General features: G+C 35.2%; 1 protein-coding gene across 11 annotated transcripts in view; it reads left to right on the top strand.

Annotated features, from left to right (window-relative positions):
• Window positions 1-20,553, top strand: part of Mpdz (multiple PDZ domain crumbs cell polarity complex component) — a 167,735-nt gene that overhangs the window by 146,344 nt on the left and 838 nt on the right. For 7 of the 11 annotated variants that reach the window (XM_047523904.1, XM_047523901.1, XM_047523906.1 and 4 more), the window contains 14 exons: window positions 2,484-2,576; window positions 2,667-2,741; window positions 3,786-3,960; window positions 5,906-6,051; window positions 6,694-6,777; window positions 6,939-7,132; window positions 9,133-9,280; window positions 12,544-12,630; window positions 13,505-13,595; window positions 14,542-14,585; window positions 15,459-15,581; window positions 16,880-16,984; window positions 17,549-17,661; window positions 18,602-18,725. In XM_047523904.1, the coding sequence (XP_047379860.1) occupies window positions 2,484-2,576; window positions 2,667-2,741; window positions 3,786-3,960; window positions 5,906-6,051; window positions 6,694-6,777; window positions 6,939-7,132; window positions 9,133-9,280; window positions 12,544-12,630; window positions 13,505-13,595; window positions 14,542-14,585; window positions 15,459-15,581; window positions 16,880-16,984; window positions 17,549-17,661; window positions 18,602-18,725 (1,602 nt within the window). The remainder of the gene's footprint in view (window positions 1-2,483; window positions 2,577-2,666; window positions 2,742-3,785; window positions 3,961-5,905; window positions 6,052-6,693; window positions 6,778-6,938; window positions 7,133-9,132; window positions 9,281-12,543; window positions 12,631-13,504; window positions 13,596-14,541; window positions 14,586-15,458; window positions 15,582-16,879; window positions 16,985-17,548; window positions 17,662-18,601; window positions 18,726-20,553) is intronic. The other 4 variants (XM_047523905.1, XM_047523908.1, XM_047523912.1 and 1 more) reach the window with 2 other exon arrangements.

The raw sequence follows: 20,553 nt of genomic DNA on the forward strand, positions 1-20,553 counted from the left end.
TGAGCAAAAGACACAAGTTTCATCCTAAATGAACCAGTTCAGTTCATGTTTACTCTTCACCAGGGACTGTGGCCATGGGAATAAAATTATATAATCAATTTAAGTCATTCAAACACTGTCCTTGGAGCTACTTACACTTCCTACTAAACGAATTAGTATAGAACTTAAACTTTAAACAACAGTCACTTGCTGTCTCACAGTTTCTGTGAGTCCACAATTTGGGAACAGTTAAACTCATTTTCTGGGTCAGAATTTATTGTGTGATTGCCAGGTAGCACTGCAGTGGTCTGAAGGTTTGGGACTGTATATACATCACTTCCATCGTGATTTCCTTGAATGTCTGTTGGCAAGAGGTTTTATCTTCTCTTCATGGATGTTATAGTTTGAGTATCCTTCAAAATCTCCTGTGTTGAGGCAGGCATATTCAGAGTTGAAATGATTAAATTATGAGAGCCATAGCATAATCAGTCGCTTCTGGTTTGAATGGACTAATTGGACCAACCTGGTGGTTACTGTAGGCAGATGGGGCATGGCTGGAGGACGTAGGTCACTGGGAGGTGTGTCCTGGAATGGTTCATCTTTCCTGTGGTCTGGTCCTCTCTCTGCTTCTTGGCCACCATGTCCTGAGCTGCTTTCCTCTGCCATACTCTTCTGCCATGAGGCTGTGCCTCACTGTGGGCTCAGAGCAGTGGAGTTGGCCACCCATGAACCGAAACCTCTGACATTGTGACCTCAAAATAAACTTTTCCTTCTCCAAGTTGTGCTTGTCATGTATTTTGGCCCCAGTGACAAAAAGCTGAATAACACAATGGTGGTTGCTTAGATATCTTCATGAAGTGGCAGCGGGTCTTATGCAAGACAAGCAATCTAAGAGAAAAGCAAGGAGCAAGCCCTGGTGCCTCTTTGAACCTTTGTGTGAAATTTTACTCCATTACTTCTGCTCTGTTCTCTTTGTTAGAGTCATTAAATCCAGCCCCACTTTTAGGCTCACTGTCTTAAAGGGAGGAGTATCAAAGAATTTCTGTTCAAGTTGTAAAACCACCACCTGAAGTAAGGAGAAGGAGAAATGGAGTGAGGAGAGGAAAGATGGAAGTGTGCAAGAAAGGGGAGAAGGGTGGCAGGGAGACACTTGTCAGGGATGGTGGGGGTGGGTGGCTGGACTGAGTATTCTAATGAAGATCTGTTAGCTTTTACACAAGGGTAAGATGGGAATGGATATTAGACCCCTTTGAAGTACCAGTGCCTACTGTACCAATAAAGTACTTTTTTAGCTAAGTGGCAGTTACTATTATTATTTTATTTTTTTCAGTGAGAACATTTAGACTTTTTCTGTGTGAGAAAATTGAGGGTTAAAGATGTAAAGTGGCATATCCAAATTTCTGCAACTAGGCAGAAGGTAAATTAGAAGCTGAAGTGGTCTTCTTCTACCTTACATATGCGACTAGTTGTCTGGAGGGAAGTGGTGGAGAGGGATGCTTGTGACAGTCTGAAACTCATCCAACATTAACAGTCTACCTCAGAAAAACTACAATGTCAATCATATTTAAAATGATGGTGAAACCTTACCTTGATGTTCTAGTCATGACCATAAATGTCTCTGAAAGCAAGTGGGGCCCTTGTGTGTATATTTCAGATAAACCATCACAAGTTCCTTTTTCTCTGTTTTACTTTTCATGAATTTTTCCTGGATGAAAACTATAATGCAAAAGGTTACTAGCTTTGGCCAGAATGAAAATTCAAAACTCTGTTTTAATTTTATTAAAGTAAACATTAAAGAAAGGTAAAGGCCACTATTATTGAACATTTGGTTTTGATAAAAGAAAATGTGGAAAATATAGACCAAGTAGGTGCAACTCTCCAGCCTTGGCAGGTTTTCAGGGCATGTCTTTGGACTCAGAGGTGTTATCTCTCTGCACCAAATCAAAACTCCTCTGGAGAAACAATTCTGGGTGTTCCACCCAAAAAAGAACAGAGCACACAGCACTAATTGCATCTGTCTTCCAAAGAAAGAAAGGTGACAGAAAAGAGTGAAGGAGCCAGACTTGGTTGTTACTTCTCAGATCCGGAGGAGAAAGAGAGGAAGCAAGGGTACTTTGGTTGGTTTTGAGTGATTTATTCAGTCAGCCAGTTACCAGTTACACAAGACTAAATTTGTAAGTGTTGAATGTTTTGGTTTAAATTATGGAATGCATTTCTGCCCTCTGGATATTTTTCTAAAGTTTCTAAAAATGTTGGACATAGGAGAGGAATGAAATCACTTGACTATTTGGTAGAGGAGAATTTTCTTTTCCCATTTCAAAGTTTGCTTTCAAAAAAAAAAAAAGAATAGAATAGATTTCTAACTGTAGACTTCAGTAAGAGTTTTAATTGCTTTTTTAACCCTTGGTGGAAGATTATGTTTAGTTGTTATAGATACATACTTTCTTTCTACTTGTATAAGATTAATCTGTTTGAAGTCTCCTGCATTTTCATTTTTCTTCTAGGATCAAGGTGGTTTGGGCATTGCTATCAGTGAAGAGGATACACTCAGTGGAGTCATCGTAAAGAGTTTAACAGAGCACGGAGTAGCGGCCAAGGTCAGGCTTTTTACCTTTCTCTGTCATAAAGTGGCAGAAGAGGGAATTACTTTTGGAAAATCATTCAGAATCTTTCACATTTCCATTTAGGATGGACGACTCAAAGTTGGAGATCAGATCTTGGCTGTAGATGATGAAGTTGTTGTTGGCTATCCTGTTGAAAAGGTATTTTTCAACAATAAAATAAGGAAAAGAAGAGTTTCCCTAAAGGTCTTTAATTTCTATTTTCTGTTGAAACAAGTTGATTTTAAGATGTTCACTATTGCCTGATCACTAATTCAGTATTCACAGGGCATTTTTTATAAATGGTATATCTGTTTTTTCCTTAGGGAAACTTGAAACTCCTATATAATGACTCACTTCTCATTAGGGCCAAAGGAATCATTTTCTCATGCACGTTTACTTTCCAAAACATCTACTATACAAATTGCTTTATAAACAGACTTTAAAACTCAGCTATTAAGCATATTGCTGTTATTAGGGTTGAACAGTACTTTGTACCCAAATTTTCTCTTCAAAAGTGATTGTAATACTTACTTGGAGTCTCCTTTGAGGGCATTTGGGTATAAGTGCTAGAAGAAATGCTTTGTTTACCCTGAGATGTGGTCTTTTTCCTTCCTTACAGTGAAGGAGAACCATGTAACTGACTATTTCCATTTCTACATTGACCAACAAGAAGCTTAAAATCATTTTTTTTAAAATTCAGTTTTAATAGTTGTGTAGGTTGTATCCTTTGACCCATAAATTTACATTTTTACTTTCCATTTTTCTTGATTTTTCTGATCCATGGTTTTCCTATCCTTTTAACATTTTATTATAAGTGCATGTGTAAGCTATTGTAGATTCTCTGTAGAATCAGGAACTGGGTTAAATAGTCCATATGTCTTTTAAGGTTGTAGGGATTAAAATAATGGATAAGTGATTGAAATGTAAGTTGAAAAGCCCTCTACTTACATAAGGAAGAAATCTGATCAGAACTAAAAGTGGAAATTAACCATGGCTTTAATCAATATTAGGCATTTGGAGAAAGCAGAGAAAAACTAGAACCATTTCTTTCTTAACATCTCAAATCCTGACAAGGAATCATTTGCTTCTGTCTCTTCTCTCAAAGATAGAATTAGTTTCCAGTAATAATGGTGATTTGCATTTGTATAAGTCTGCTAATTTGTTTTTGAATTTTGTTTTTCCTCCACACCAATACCCTGGCAGTTTATTGGCCTTCTGAAGACAGCAAAAACAACAGTAAAACTGACCATTCATGCTGAAAATCCGGATTTCCAGTCTGTTTCTCCATCAGCCAGTGCAGCCAATGGAGAAAAAAAGTCTCAGTCTCTTGTGGCCCCACAGTCTGGCTCCCCTGAACTGGAATCTGAATCCATCCGAAGTAAGTGCTGATTTCTACACCTGTACATGCAGCAAACTCTGTGGAGAGTCCTTGCCTGAGAATGAGCTGCCTGCCTGTATCTCACTGTTTAATGGTGTTAGGGGAGCCCTTCAGTGAGAGGGTGGTTAAAGAGAGGGGCTATCAAAGGAAGAGTCCTGGACTGTTAGGCAGGAGATGGATGTGTGTCCTGCACCCTAATCAGCCCTGGTACCTTAGGAAACCCACCCTCCCACTTACGCCTCTGTCAGTTTCTTCTCTAAAACAAGGGAGTGGTCCTCTTATTTGTTCTCTAAAAATCTCTTGCTGAAGGTATTTGTGAGTCCAAATATCTAACTAATGTATTAGAAATATCATTTTCTAGATTCTTTTTTTATATATACTGGGAAAGTAATTTAACTTCTCTAAGTCTCATTTATCTGTAGAGTGGCTATTCAGAGTTCCAGTTGCACAGATAGGATCAACACTGCCACTAACAAGACACTTAAAAATGCTAGTTATTACCATATGCATAGTAAATCTGAGTTTTGTGGCTGGTGTGTATTAGACGATCACGTCAAAGTAGATGAAATAGATATATGTGGACCATGAATGAGACTTTGGTGTATCATTAAACTGCCAGTCTAGTATATAGAGGGAAATTACTCCTTTAGTTATTTTTTTGAAAAATTATACTGGGATTGTAATAGAATCATTTCAAGCTCTGCAGCACCAAAATTTTTAAAAATGATTTAAAGACATTGGTTTTTTTCTCCACCTTGGGGGAGTAGCCTACAAACTGAAATATTCAGTTCTGACAGGTTTTTAAGGAAATGCTAGTTTAAAACATTCATAATATGGTTGGACAAAAAAGTCTTAAAGTAATACATCTCTAATGAAAGTAATCCTATATTTAGAAAGTAATTCTGGGTAATTTGCTGAAGTGTTAAAAGACTTTATGGAAATTTTCTCATTTTTTCGGTTTTATGTTGGTCCCTAAATAGCATTGTCTATAAAAATATGAAGTTCTAAATGAAAACTTAACATAAAAGAAAATATCTTACACCTGTTCGTACCATTTCAGAAACAAGAAAATAGTCTGTTTCTGATTTCCTAAAAAGAGAACATCTTGCCTGAAGCATACGCTACTCTGTGAAGTGTCCTTGCTTTCCCCAAACATGCTATTTGCTGTGTGCTCTTTGTTGTATCATAAAACATATGATACAATATGAAGACTTATAAAGTAAGGTGTGGAATTATATTCTTCTTGTTTTTTTATACTGTATTATTTGTTCAGTTCTGACCTATCTGCTTTAGGATTTTATATCAGAGTTTATACACCAACTGAGACACCAGGAGGAACACTGCAAATAATTATGTGTATTTGTGTGCATATGTGCATATGTATTCAGAATTGATTCCATAAGAACAGATACTTAGGAGAAGAAGAGGGAAACAGAAAAGTAAAAAGAACAGGAACCATGACTAAGATTAGTGATGCACTTTGTGGTCTTCCCTGAACCTGCTGTCAAGTCTCTGCCATGTATCTCAGTTCTAAGTTTTACAGATATTTATTTCATAAAAAGTGTGTTTGGCTCCAGTAAAATGTAAAATATCTAGGTGATACTGGAGCTTCAATTCAACTTTCTGTTTTTCTTCCTTTGTACTCTGTGTCTTCTAGGTCTCTAGCAATTTAAAAAGTATAGAATAGCAAGTAATAATTAAAATAATTAAACAATTTTGTACCCACCACCCAAATTAACAATGATTAATTAGTCATGTTTATTTGATATTTTTAAATATAAGATAACTAAATGATTCAAGGCAAAATTGAAGAAGTCTCCTTTCCCCCCAGTCCTGGACCTGTTTTCCTGCTCCATTACAAAGGCAACCTGTGTGGTGAGTTTCCCATACATACCTTCTAGTTCATTTTTATTTTTATTTTATTTTATTTTTAATTTATTTTTAGGTACAAGCAGGTCATCAACGCCAGCAATCTTTGCTTCTGATCCTGCAACCTGCCCCATTATTCCTGGCTGCGAAACAACAATTGAGATTTCCAAAGGGCGAACAGGGCTGGGTCTGAGCATTGTTGGGGGTTCTGACACATTGCTGGTAAGTGCCCAGCCAGAGTGCTTCAGCCATGCAGGCAGCCTCCAGACAGCTCCAAGATACTCCAGGAAGATTCCTAACAGTTTATTGAATAAATTATAAAAGCTGAAAAGAATGTATCATTCATTGTTATTTTTATTTACAGGGCAAATATTCAATTAGGTACTGGGACCATTACTTTGAGTATTGATCAATACTGACTCAGTAAGATTCTGTTTTACTTGTTACTATGACCTTTAGTTTTCGAAATGTCTCACCAGTCCTTGACATTTTTTAATATCCTTTTTACTAATATCCAGGTTGGTTCAATCCCATATTGAGAGGAGTGTGAAAAACTGGGTGCTTTGTAGACCGAATTTTTCTAAACATCAAAAACACTGTTTCAGTCTTTTTGTTTGTAGATAGAAAGAGTACTATATCCTTATTATATTCATGTATGATTTATGTTTTATGATTTTTTTCTACTTTTCTATAATTAGAAAAATAAGCTTCTTTGAGACTTTTAGCAAAAATTGTGCTATTACATATTTTCTAGAATGATGCTTTTTGGCTCACATATGAATCTACTGAATATATAATCCTATGGCTATCAGGAAAGTACAATGTGTTTGGATTCCCATGGGTGTGTTGTGCTTGGACCCTTAGGGTGCCATTATTATCCATGAAGTTTATGAAGAAGGAGCAGCATGTAAAGATGGAAGACTTTGGGCTGGAGATCAGATTTTAGAGGTACAGCTACTTATTTTTGATCTTCAAATATGACAGAGAGAGTCAGTGAGAGGGTATATGTTTCTTTGATCCTTGCTTTCTCTCCTCTGCCCTCCAGCCTCCCTTCCCTTTTTCACTTAATTCCCCTGGTTCCTCCTGGTCAGTGTCCCATATCTGTTCAGGTGAATGGCATTGACTTGAGAAAGGCCACACACGATGAAGCAATCAACGTTCTGAGACAGACGCCGCAAAGAGTGCGCCTGACACTCTACAGAGATGAGGCCCCCTACAAAGAGGAGGATGTGTGTGATGCCCTCACCATCGAGCTTCAGAAGAAGCCAGGGAAAGGCCTGGGATTAAGTATTGTTGGTAAAAGGTGTGCCTTTGGAACTGATTATAGCAACAGTAGAATTTTATCAATAGCCCATGTTCTGCAGGTGGCAGTCATTGGCCTGCTCATGGTGGAAGCATACAGTGATGCTGGTTTTGAACATCCAAAGTCAGTATATTGGAGGATTTTAAATGTCCTCAACAAAAAGCCATTTGTTGTTTTTTTGTGTGTCTGCTGTGTGCCAGGAAATACATTAGATTCTGAGGAACATAGTTAAATAAGACATGGTTTCTGACCTCAAAAATTCATAGTCTAGTGAACAAGAATTAAAAATATTCTTATAGCAAATCAGTCTGTTGAAGAGTGATAGAGACATTTTGTGGAGAATCTGTGGAAGCAGAAAAGGACCAAGGGAAGTGGATTAGGAAAAAGTTCCATGAAGAGAGGTGCGCATGCTGAGGCTGAAAGTGATTAAATGATAGTCTGCTGAAGGGACTGGAGGCTCATGTAGGGAGAAAGGTCAGAATGAGCAGGAGCATGCAGTCACCATAGGACAGAAAGCATGAAGCAGGAGATGGGTGTGGGCAGATCAGTAAGTGTACACGATTAATATTTATGAGTACATTTTAAAATATTTATATATAGGTAATATTACCAAACATTAAGTTCCATAAGTCTTTTTTCCTTCTAGTATTATAAGCTCATTGGAATCAGAAAATACCAGATAGTTAAACAAATGAAGTTAGCTTTCAGTAAAAAGAAATTTTATAGTCTGCATTGGCCCTGAATTACTATCACTGTTCTTCGGGCTTCAGATATCTAGTTTCAAAGCAGCTTTTTTCCAAGAGTCAAAAATTTATGAAATAGTGACCTCTATGTCAGAATATCCTTTGGAAATGGGCACATCAGAATGCTCACTCGGTTCTGCAGGGTCATTTCTATTCAGAAATAAAAGGACATTTATGCCAGTTTGTTTTTTCAGAGACAACCAATGATTTTTTTTTTTTTTTAATACACAGAAAGAGTCATATTATTGTAATCTCAGTAGGAGTGTGTTTGAAAATTTAGGCATTGTTTTTGGGAATATAGTATCAGTTGTGTAGCTGTTCTGAAACACTGTGAAATTAACATTCACTATAGGGACCAAGCTACCACAAAATGTGGAGTCATCAGGGCACTATAAAAATTTCCAGCAACACATCCTCTTTGCCTTAGCAAGAGTATACAAAGACTATCTAATCCAACATCCTAATTCTGAAAATCTGAGACCTAGAATCAAAAGGTGTAATGCTTTGTTTGTGGTCAGGTCCCTGGAAGAACAAGTGATATAATCTTTCACTATACATTTCTATTTACAGTTGCCTTTGTATCTTAATGAGAAGTTTGGGAGGGTTTTTTAATTTAATTTTATTTTTTTTTTATTTTTTATTTTTTGGATTTCCTTCAGTTTTTATTTATTTTTCTGTGAAAGGATTGGAATAAGATAATGTTTGCTCATGTTGGAAAATCTATATTATAACTAAGTAAACTGTAATGATTCAAAGTAAAATACATACAGTAATGATAGTTAAGTTTGAGTAACAAATGGTTTTAGTTTGAGATATACTCGTGTTATTTATTTTCAATAATGTTAATAGTGTTGATGATAACAGCAAGTTATTTTCATAGCCACAGGTCAATATCCATTTAAGGATTCTTAATGGTATGGAAAGAACAATAGATTTAGCACCCAAGGACTGACTCTTTATTCCTGTTTTTACCATTTACTAGCTGCGTGGCCCATAAAATGAGAAGAGTAGTGTCCCCTTCTGTTCACAGTATATAATTGATGAACAACAAATATTCTTATAAAAGATCTGCTCAGTCTCTGAAATATCATAAAACATATGCTGTTATTTGATACAAAATGTGTTCTGATTTGCCCCACTATTGCTCAAAACAATAAAAACCTTAAAAATATACATAAACTTTTCATTTTAAAAATGTTAGCTTTTCATTTTCAGTTGAGGAAAAGTAATAATGTTTAAATTCAAAATGGTTTGCAGAAATGATACTGGAGTATTTGTGTCAGATATTGTGAAAGGAGGCATTGCAGATGCTGATGGAAGACTGATGCAGGGGGACCAGATCTTAATGGTGAATGGAGAAGACGTTCGTAATGCCACCCAGGAAGCTGTGGCTGCATTGCTAAAGGTATAAATCCAATACCAAAAATAATGGTGTATAATAATATGCAAGAAGAAAGAGAATCTAGGCCAGGCATCGTGGCGCTTGCCTGTAATCCCAGCAGTTTGGGAGGCTGAGGCAGGAGGATCATGAGTTCAAAGCCAATCTCGGCAAAAGTGAGGTGCTAATCAACTCCGTGAGACTCTGTCTTTAAATAAAATGCAAAAAACAGGGATGGGGATGTGGCTCAGTGGTTTAGTTCCCCTGAATTCAATCCTTGGTACCACCACCCCTCCCCCCGCCAAAAAAAGAAAGAAAGAATTTTAATTTCAGCTACAGTAGTTAAATTAATCACTTCTCTCTGTCATCTCAAATAAAATATGAGATACCATATTTCAGTGGCAGCTGTTTAGTATGTTCTGTATTTAGTGGTAGTAGGATTCCTGAACTGAATATCTGAAATTTTAGTAGATCTTTTTAAGATGAATATTGTGTGAATTTTTGCTTGAAACAGAAACACATTCAGACCACAAAAGTCTCAGTCTTTGCACCTCTTGTATGTTTCTGGATTATTTTTTATGACTTCTGATGATTTAAGTGAAGACTCATCTCAGACACAGAGGTACTTTTTGAAAAGTGTCTTGGCTTAACTGCCCAATGTGGGGATTGCAGGAGATGAAGCAGGTATCCATGGCACCTCTGGAGATCATGTTTTCTAGTTTTTCCTGTCTCTAGCTCTTCCTTAACTCCTGTTTTGGCATAGCAATGTTGACATCTTTATGAAGGATGATGAATAATGTGACAAAGAATGTAGCACAATTATTTTACTCTTTATGAGCATTTGAATGTAATGGGTCCAAATCCTATTCTGACTCAAAACTATTGAACTATTTTAAAGTTGGTATTTAAAATCAGGTTTGGGTGGGTCAACCTTATGTAGTAAAAGTAATTTAATGCAATTTCACCTGACAGTATTTTCACTGGGAGTTATTCCAATTGTTGGAAGGACCCTATCCCTACATATCATTCTAAACTTAAATACATTTCCCATTATGAAATAGATTTCCTCCAAAGAAAATCCAAGAAGGATCATTTTCCTACTAAAAAGGCAGAACTAGTGTCATTCTAAAAATGAATTGTAAAGTATAGAATAGTCACTAAAAATACAGTTCTTGGGACTGTAGACATACTTCTTATTAGGGTATATTCCAGTTTCTAGGGAGGAATTGTAATAAGGCAATGCTTATCTCTTTGTTCTCCTTTACCTCATGTGTGTTTTTTGATGTGGAGACATATAATTCAACATTGACTAGGAAACCATCTCCATCAGTGCCCATGCCTAGGGTACAATGTTACCGTGAGCTCCCGTGGCAGCTCTGCCATAGTGGGATTTTGAGTGGCTGGACAAGGAGTGATGTTCCAGGCAAGGCTGTTATTGTTAACTTCTATGATTTGAATAAGATCAGGAATATGAATGTGTATATAAATTCAACCATTAATAAAGCACACATTAAAACCTGTCATTTATTGAAGATTTTTAAACATCAAGACAACGTTATGAGAATTATTTAAGGAAGAATAACTTTCCTTTGGAGATAAAAATAATTGCTAGCTCTGTAGCACTGATATATCTCAGAGTAGAAAGTATTCATAACAAATAATTTTAATATCAATAAAACCATACATTTTAACCACCTGTTTGGTTGAGAAACTTAAACATTTGTATACTGTAATGTTCATGCTGCTGTTTGTTATTTTGATTTAGTAATTCTTCATTTAAAAATCTTACACAAATAACTCACAATATGACCTTTAAGCACATAAAGGTCACTGAAGTATTGTTTGTAATAATAGGAAAATTGGAAGCAACATAGTTGACAAAAACTACATCAACTTTGATGTGTATTTCAAAGATGCATGACAAACGTGCATCTATTTAAAATGCTCTTTATGACAATTATATTAACAAAAAAATGTAATCTGAATATAAAACAAAAATGTGGTCTGCAATATCAATATAACCACATAAAATAAAATCTTATAAATTTTTAACAATTATGAGGTGATTGTTGGAATTAACTTTTCCCTCCTCTTTTTTTCTCATTTTGCTTTCAGATTTTTCTTTGATGAGAATTAATTGCTTTTATAATGGAAAGATTACCTTAAATTTTTTATAATAATCAAAACCCTTGAACTTTGAAAGATCTGTTATAGGTAAATGAAAGAGTTATAACATTGCATAGTGAATAATTAATGCGTGAACTTTATGTATACTGAAAACTCAAGTTGGTCCAAAGAAGAGTTTGATAAGTTTGGGGCTAAAAAAAAAAACCAAAAAAAAAAAAAACCACTGAATCAACAAAACAAATAAAAATCAACTATTTACAACTATTACAGGTTAAGTTTTGACCATTCAAGTTTGATTTATAATCAATATGTTCGAGCTTCCCTTGGTAGACCATCAGCAGCATAGCAATGTCAGGGCCTCCTCGTTAGGCCTGCTCTCAGGCACTGTCATAGGCTCTCTACATGGCTTACTTTTTCTCAACAACTTACTATGCTCTACATTCTAAAAAGGCAGAATAACAACTCTATCAAGGTTAGACATCCATTATGGTCACAAAGCTAGTAAAGCACAGTATGAATTTAAATCAGTGTGTCTGATCTAAAAAGTCCAGGGTCTCAAACACCTTATGGTGCTACTACATCCTGCAGTATTAGGCTATGTAGCATTTCTTGAATGCCTATGGCATAGCTTATTTGTTAAGGACTATAGGGAAATCGTCTTCAGTTTCTATTTTGTATTTATGGCACTATTTATTTAAGTATTGTGGAAGAGGTCTACTCAGATACAATATAGCAACAGATCATTTGCCCACATTTATGAGTACCTATTCTCTTAAGGGCAAAATAAGTTATGGTGGTGGTGGCAGTTTTATTATTTTTTTAAACCTTGAGTTATTCAGTTCATTTGGCCTTTCTAAATCAGTGTGTTTCATGAGATATTTGCTCAATTCTCAATTTCTCTTTGATTTGGTAAGAAATAATCTCCATATAAATCATGAGGTGACAAGACACATACTAGGGGTTGCTGTTGCTGCTTGTTATTATTAGTTTTTATTAGTTTTAATGTTTTAAAAGGCATTTTTCATAAAAGGATTGGCTATATCCTTACCTGTGGAAATCCCAAATGGAAAACACCTTTCAAAACCTTATTGTTGAAGAGTGAAATGTATTACTTTAGATGATTATAGAATTTTATTTAAGCATTTCCATAAAACACTCCCCAGTGTTCCCTAGGCACAGTAACCCTGGAAGTTGGAAGAATCAAAGCTGGTCCATTCCATTCAGAGAGGAGGCCTTCTCAGAGCAGCCAGGTGGGTAGCTGTCCACATACCAAGAAGAGCTCATAAATGACCCTATGGTGGTGCTGTCCAGGGTCATGTTACATATATCTGGCCCTCTGGCAGGATGGCAGAGTAACTGAGTGCAGAGTTTGAGATAGGGGAGAATAGAAGATGAGAGTGGGCAAAGAGGCAAGGTGCGAGTCTTGAGTAGGTTAAGCCATTCTAAGAATGTGATTTCAAGCATTTTTCTTCTCCATAATCTCAAGTTACCACCTAATATATGTAAAGTTTACCAGGATGCCATATTTTAAAGGTACTTTATAGCAATTGATGCTTCTAGTATCAATCAGTATTCAATACTCAACTGAAAAAACCCACATAGGTGAACTGTAAATGCTCATTACCATATATAAATTATGTTATTGAAATAATTCAAGGTTTTTCCACGTCATTTCCTCAGTCTTTTCTTCTGAAGACAGAAGCACATTTGCCCCAATCTTTCCTTAAAGACCATGTTTGGACTTCCTTAGTTACATTAGTTTACCATAAAATGACTCTAATTGTATAGTTTTTGTTTAAGTCCTAGTCTTTTTGGATCAGTTGTTTAAATGTATAAAGGATTGACAAATGAGATTATGAAAATCTAAAATTTTAAGTAAGTTGAAATCAGTCATATTTACCCTCTTAACTTCAATTTATTCATGTTATTAGGCAAATTATTCCTTCAAAAGAAAAAAGATCATCAGGAACTATGTTTAAGTTTTCCTTCAAATTATCAAATGCCACTGTTGTTTAATGGTATTTCTTTTTAGATGCACTAAAAGAATTGAATTCTGAAATAAGTGGTATTTAGGGAGAATTATTATTTCCAAAATCTTCTAAAATAATTGTTGGATATTTGTAGGTGAGTGAAGGCAGCTTGTCATCATTTACTCTTCCACTTTCCGGAATAAGTACATCTGAGTCATTGGAAAACAGCTCAAAGAAGAATGCCCGTAAGATTGGTTCAATATTTCAAGCATGATTTACTGGTCTGAATTTTGGCTGGCAACACTGTTTCTCTCTCTCTCTCTCTCTCTCTCTCTCTCTCTCTCTCTCTGTGTGTGTGTGTATGTGTGTGTGTGTGTTTGCTTTTCCCCCACCTCCCAAATCATCCCATATCTTTACATAGGTACAAAAACGTGGGTTGGCAAAAAATCTGAACATCATGATTCTGTGCCTGTGGCAGTTTTTCCCATTTGATGTTTATCCTGCAAGATATAGGAAACATTATCATCAGGATTATGTAGTTTTTTTATTATGTAGTTTTTTTCTTACCAAGCAGATTGGTTTGATTTTCTTCTCTTCCTCTGTTTAATGTGACTCCAGCAAATCAGAAGATGCCATTAAGTGAAGCCGCCTTTTTCCATGAAGATTGCAGAATTTTGAGAAAATTAATATCCTGTATTTTAATTACATTAAATCATGATGCAGAGGGTTTCTTGGCTTGATACATTGGTTGAGAGTTGTTCAAATTGAAGAAACTAACCATATGGCAGACTATTTGCAATATGACTAATATTCTAGAAATTTAGGCACTTAAGTCCATGGATTCTTTTAAAAATGCATCCATGACTTTATTCCTCTCAGCTGTGCATGTGTCTTTCTATGCAAAGCATGTTCTGTCCTTGACTCATTCAAAGTGGATTATATACTTGTATAATTGGTGCTTAAAATGAAAAGAAGAAATGGGATGGTATGTACATTTTTCTAACTGGAGAAACCATGAATTCCTTTATGAGTCAGATCTAATCATGTCTACTGCTAATAACTGAGTACCTTTTTTCACAAAATATATGAAAGCCCATGTAGTCCCATCTAGCTCGGTATTGGCAAAAATTTTAAGGAGCATAAAAATGCTTTGATAACTGTATTATTTTTTTTTTCTTTTTTGCCTTACAGTAGCATCTGAAATACAGGGATTAAGAACAGTTGAAATAAAAAAGGTAATTTGGTGTCTTCAGAGGCATCTACTTTTGTCTTTTCCTGTAACTATGTTATTGCTTTATAGTATCTACCTGACAATATATATATATGTGTATGTATATATATATATATATATATGTATATATACACACACACATATATACATATATATAGTTGTATACAATGTGTATACAAATTGTATACAGTGGAAATAATCAATGCAGTCTTGGCTGAATTTCCTGGTGATATGACCTCATTTGAAAAATTACTGTTTGTGACTTTTACCAAAAATGGCATCAACCTGACCCCACACCCAGTCATTCCCTGCATTTCCCTTCTACTGATCAGTGAGCCTTTCCCTTCAACAGCACTTCCCAGTTTTGCAGAAACAGGTTTCCAGATAGCCATGAACAAGAGAGTAAATAAAATCAGCTGCAATTTATTAGTCTTATAATGTGCCAAGCACTCTTCTAGACACCTCATGTCAGCATCATGTCCTTTAATATTCACTGTAGCCCTCTGTAAGGGGAACTGTTATTGCCATTTTAGAAATGAAGATCATCTGGTGATCTGTTGAGGAGTAGACTTCTAGATCCTAGCATTTGTAAGTGTAGGTTTCTGAATTTGAACACCAAATCATGGCGTTTTCACTTTATGAGTTTACCTGCTCATTAGTCCCACAGTATGATTTCCGTTTAGCATATTTTTTTCCTAAACCACACTAAGGATCTGTATCAAATAAGGTAATGCTGTTTTCTTAAGCTACATTTTCCACCCTCACACCTAGAAGATTAGGATAGACACTAGACTCTTGTACCAAAGAATAAACAAAAGGAACAAAAGTTAATTGAAAATATCACTTTGACCAAAATCTTACATCTATTCCATGGCAGGGACCTACGGACTCATTGGGAATCAGCATTGCTGGAGGAGTGGGCAGCCCACTTGGTGATGTTCCTATATTTATTGCAATGATGCATGCAAATGGTGTTGCAGCTCAGACACAGAAACTCAGGGTAAGTTTTACTAATAACCATAGTAGCCCTAAAAATCTAGCAAAAGATTTTTTGGGGGTATTTTTTTTTTGATAAATCATTTGAATATGTCTATTATAAGGCTGTTCTAAGTCAGCTAAACAAGCCACAGCAGGCTTTGCTTTAAGTGAGAGATAATAATAATTCAAAGAAAACAAAAAAGCAAAAAATGATGCTATTGAATGGGAATGTACAAGTAAATGAAAAGTCAAGATTTATAGTTGTCTCTTTGTATTTTTGTTATATGTTTTAACTCTGGAACAAGTTAAAATAATGCAAAGTTATTTTCAAATAGCTGGTATGAAGTGAAACCTTTCCCTTTTATGTTTTATTGGTGTAAATGCTGAGTTAACTTTATTAAATTGAAAAATGTCATTTATTTTCATTCGATTGTAAATTTTACAGAAATTTAATGTAAAGTGACTTACAGTATTGTAAAATTATACAAAACTTCCTTCCACTGAGGGATTATTCAAATATAGAAGAGTTTGAGGAACTTAATGATAACTGGACAGTTCTAAAATCATGTGAATATTCTTTTAAAGCAATTCAGTCTTTTTAAAAGTAAAATCTCTGTGTTTCATGCCTCAAACAAGTTCTCCAAACACAATCATGTTTAGTGTAAATATCCTCTAGATTGGGAATGATTCAACCTCTTTTGATGTCTAAATTAATTGCTGACATTTTAAAAATGATGGTACACATACCATGGGGATCAGCAGACTTTTCTGTAAGGACAGATAGTGAATATTTTAGGATTTGTAGGTCACATGAGTGTCTGTTGCAGCTGCTCAGCTCTGCCCTGTGCATGCAGCCAAATAAGCCTAGCTGTCTTCCAAACAAATTTTATTAACCAAAATAGGCAATGGGCCAGATTTAGCCTGTGGGCATTAGTTTGCCAGCCCCCTGACTTAGAGTTACATCTAACCATTATAGTGATAATATCCAGAGAACTTGAAGTTTCCAAATGATATCCATAATTTATTATTTTAATGGGAAATAATGTCTTACCCAGGAGAAATGAAGAGGGGGGAAGGGTGACTTTTCTTTCTCTCCCTCCCACTCGCCTGAAGACTATAGAAATCATTGTGTACAATGATTGTGTACATTTCTTTTTGTAATTGCTCCTTGAACTTCAGTAATGTCCTTCCTTACATTTTAGTGGCTGGTGGCAGTCTATATGAGAAGTTGACAGTGGAAAAGGAAATGACTGCTCCATCTCCATGTCTTACTTTCCCTGGTTGCTTTAGTAGGTGGCTATTTCTTTCTCTCCCTTGCAGGTTGGGGATAGGATTGTCACCATCTGTGGCACATCCACTGAGGGGATGACTCACACTCAAGCAGTTAACTTACTGAAAAATGCCTCTGGCTCCATTGAAATGCAGGTAAGTTTTGTATCCCAAGCACTGTTCAGAATATGGGTAGCTTCAAGGACACATGAACTTTGATGTTAAAGCAATAAAAATGGTTAAATCTTTTTTCTTTCATTTAATATCTCCCTTGAACATAAGTGATATAAACTGAGAACTCCAAGAATATACATATGAAACACATCACATTACATTTTACCCTGATGCATTTATTGTCTCATACTTTATTTCTAGGGGCAAAATACAGGTCCTTAACTGTGAACAATTAATTGCTAGAATTTTAAGTGGTGTGAGTGTCTTATATTCCAAGAATCTTTTAAAAATAATTACACAGGAGACCACGTTTTTAAAAGCATCAAAGAGCATCGTAGAATTGAATTAGAATATTTTTATTATCTGTATAGTTAAAAAACCTTTGGATCTTGTGAAATGTCTTTCTCTTTATGTTCACAGAAATGATTAAGTGGACAATAAAATACATGTTTTAATCCAAATGCTCTCTTTGAAGAAAAACTGCTGGTGTCTCCCTAGCCACATGAACTTGTGTCTTTTTTCCTCTGTTTGCTCCTTTGTGCACAGGTGGTTGCTGGGGGAGATGTGAGTGTGGTCACAGGTCATCAGCCGGAGCCTGCAAATTCTAGTCTGTCTTTCACTGGGCTAACATCAAGCAGCATATTTCAGGATGATTTAGGGTGAGCTCTTACATTATGGTACATCTTTTGTCACTTATGAATCAAGCCTTCCTGACAACTGTATTCTCTGTTGCGTGTTTCAAACACTCAGCTAGAGGTGAAATATATAGGGAGATGAGGCCTAAAATGCAAAAACTAAGTGGTTTTAACTATCAGACAGTTATGGCATAGATTATTAAATCTAATTATAAATCTTAGTTAATTATAACTAAGGATGGATAAATTATAGACACATAGCTATGCATGATATTTCCTTTTCCCACATTTTCAATTCTAATCTTTTTGGGTGGAGGGGAGCAAATTTGTCTTTATATCACTACCACTGTATGATAAAGAGCAGGTCAGATTTATTCTTCGACTTTCCCAGTGTTGCTTACTCATTTAAGACATCATCCATTTGATTGAAAAAATGCACTGCATTGTATAACAATACTGAACACAAAAGCATTAGAAAATAAGAAGAGAACAGAAAAGGAGAAGCACATTAGAATGTTTAAATAATTTTATGCAGCTTACTTTTCTTGTAATCAGTTTTTCTGTATGAGCTTAGGAGCTCTGATGTTTATATCTTATTCCATTACAGTCCCCTGAACTTTAGCCCTCTCACTTTAAATAAACTGAAAAAAGAATGAGCTTTTCTGTGCCATGAGAACATGCAGTGAATATGTTAGTTTAAGGCAACTATAAATGAGTAATAGAATTAGGGTGTTAAGTAGGATTTCATTAGATTATGTAAATTTCAATACTGCGCACAGCTTGCGCTGACAATTTAAGCATCCCCAAAATATTCATAATATACTCCTTATTAGAACACAAGGAATCATGCTAGTGCTAGGTAGATGTCAGACAATGCATAACTTATAGACTCAGATTATATATATTTATATATCTAAAATCTATAAAAAATTCCAAACTTCTTTTTTCCTTCCCTTCACTGTAGACCTCCTCAGTGTAAGTCTATTACGCTAGACCGAGGACCAGATGGCTTAGGCTTTAGTATAGTGGGAGGATATGGCAGCCCTCATGGAGATTTACCCATATATGTGAAAACAGTATTTGCAAAGGTAAGCTTGCAAATTTTAACCATTTTCTTCCCTGCTAAACATTCATTAACAGTGGTCAGCAGCTGGCTTATTAGTTTATGGCCTGAGGTAATGCCAAATGGTTAACAGTTGATCATTTTCTTTCTAAACTCCCTACAGGAGCAAGTCATTAAATATTTTTGTACAATTTGAGGTTTAGTAATGTTTAAAGGAAAATAGCCTCAAATTAAAACTCCATGGAAACTTGACAACATGCATAAAAATATTAATGTATTTTGGTTAGTAAAGTCTGTTCTTTCCTTTGAAAACAAGTTGCACATAATTGTCTTTTTAAAATGGTACCTTTTAAATATGTATGCTGCAGAGCACGGGCATTTCTTTTTCTTTGCATTTTTTGTTGTGAAATAGCAAATAGGTACAGAAAAGTGCATAAAATGCATATGCAAGTTAACTAGTAGGGCATTTATTTTTTAACTTTAATTTCATTAAATAAAATAGAAAAATCACTAAAAAGAATTTAAAGAGTATCCTGCAGCCCTGTCATTTACAATAAATTGGCTATTTGTAATCAAGGGATTTGATTTTTTTTATAAAGAAAAACATTTTATGTAGTTGTAATCATGTAGAAACCTATCTTAAGAATGTTTTGAACAAAATATACTACAACCTTGATGAAGATATTAAAACAATCTAAACCCATATATGATTGCTAAGACCTATTTATGTTCATAAGACATTTTCAGGACCTACAGAGTTGTACAAAATTTTATGCAGGAGAAAATCCAAAATCTCAAAATTTTATAGTGTATAAAAGCAAAATTTATGAAAAGCATGTTTCAAGATTTGATCTAGGGGCTTTAGATTAATGCTATGGTCCTTTAATTTATAGAAGTTTCACTGTATTATTTTGGAAAAAGTATTACTATTTTTAATTGGTTTAAAGTGCTTTAGCTTAATTTTTGAGATTTTTTAAAAAAGCTATTGGTATGTCCAAAAATACAAACAGCATTTGCCAGTGAACAGGAGAGTCATGCAGTCCTTTTCCTCAGCCTAGGAACAATTTATTTAAGGCATGCTAGTGAGAACATATTTTAAGAATTTCATCATTATGGATTCCTCATTAAATTCTCCATATTTTAATCTTATATTTAATTGCATAATTGTCTTCTATAAGCATGCCTTAAGATGGGGTTCTTTTTCAAACAACAATGTCTGTGTTTAATCTTAATCATGTAGGGCCCATAGGAATATGAAGAATTCATCTACCCTTGGGAAGTAAGAACCAAGACAGCTTGAGCAGCCTTTTCAAAGTCACAGAAAGAGTTAGAATTAGCAGAGTATGTGTGTGTGTGTGTGTGTGTGTATGTGTTTTAGTTACTAGGGATGGAATTCAGGGCCTCATACATGCTGGCAGGAATACTGCCACTAAGCTGTACCCCTATCCCCAGTGATGGATTTTAAAATCAGCACTTGTATCTTATCATGTCCTTGTCAACCGTCACATGGGCTTTATGCTTTTGCAAACCTTTTAGCTCTCATGCCTTTGTCCTGTGAAACTGATTTTATTCCTACTTAATCTTGTATATTCTTTTTGTGTAGGTCTTTATAAAATAGAAAATCATGGATTCTACTCATGGATTCTATGAAATCATTCCTACTAGGCAAATTCCCAAATATTCTTTATTAATTTGAGTTTCTACCAACTGCTCGGCTGAACAGCCAAAAAACCATTCAACTAATCTATTGACTGCTAGATTTTCTCCTAAATTGGAATCTCAGTGCTAAAACCATTTAGGAGAAAGACCTCCTTTGTGTATGTTCATCATTGCTTAATATCTGTGGAACAACG

Source organism: Sciurus carolinensis, chromosome 14 (assembly GCF_902686445.1).
Source record: "Sciurus carolinensis chromosome 14, mSciCar1.2, whole genome shotgun sequence".
Lineage (NCBI taxonomy): Eukaryota > Metazoa > Chordata > Mammalia > Rodentia > Sciuridae > Sciurus > Sciurus carolinensis.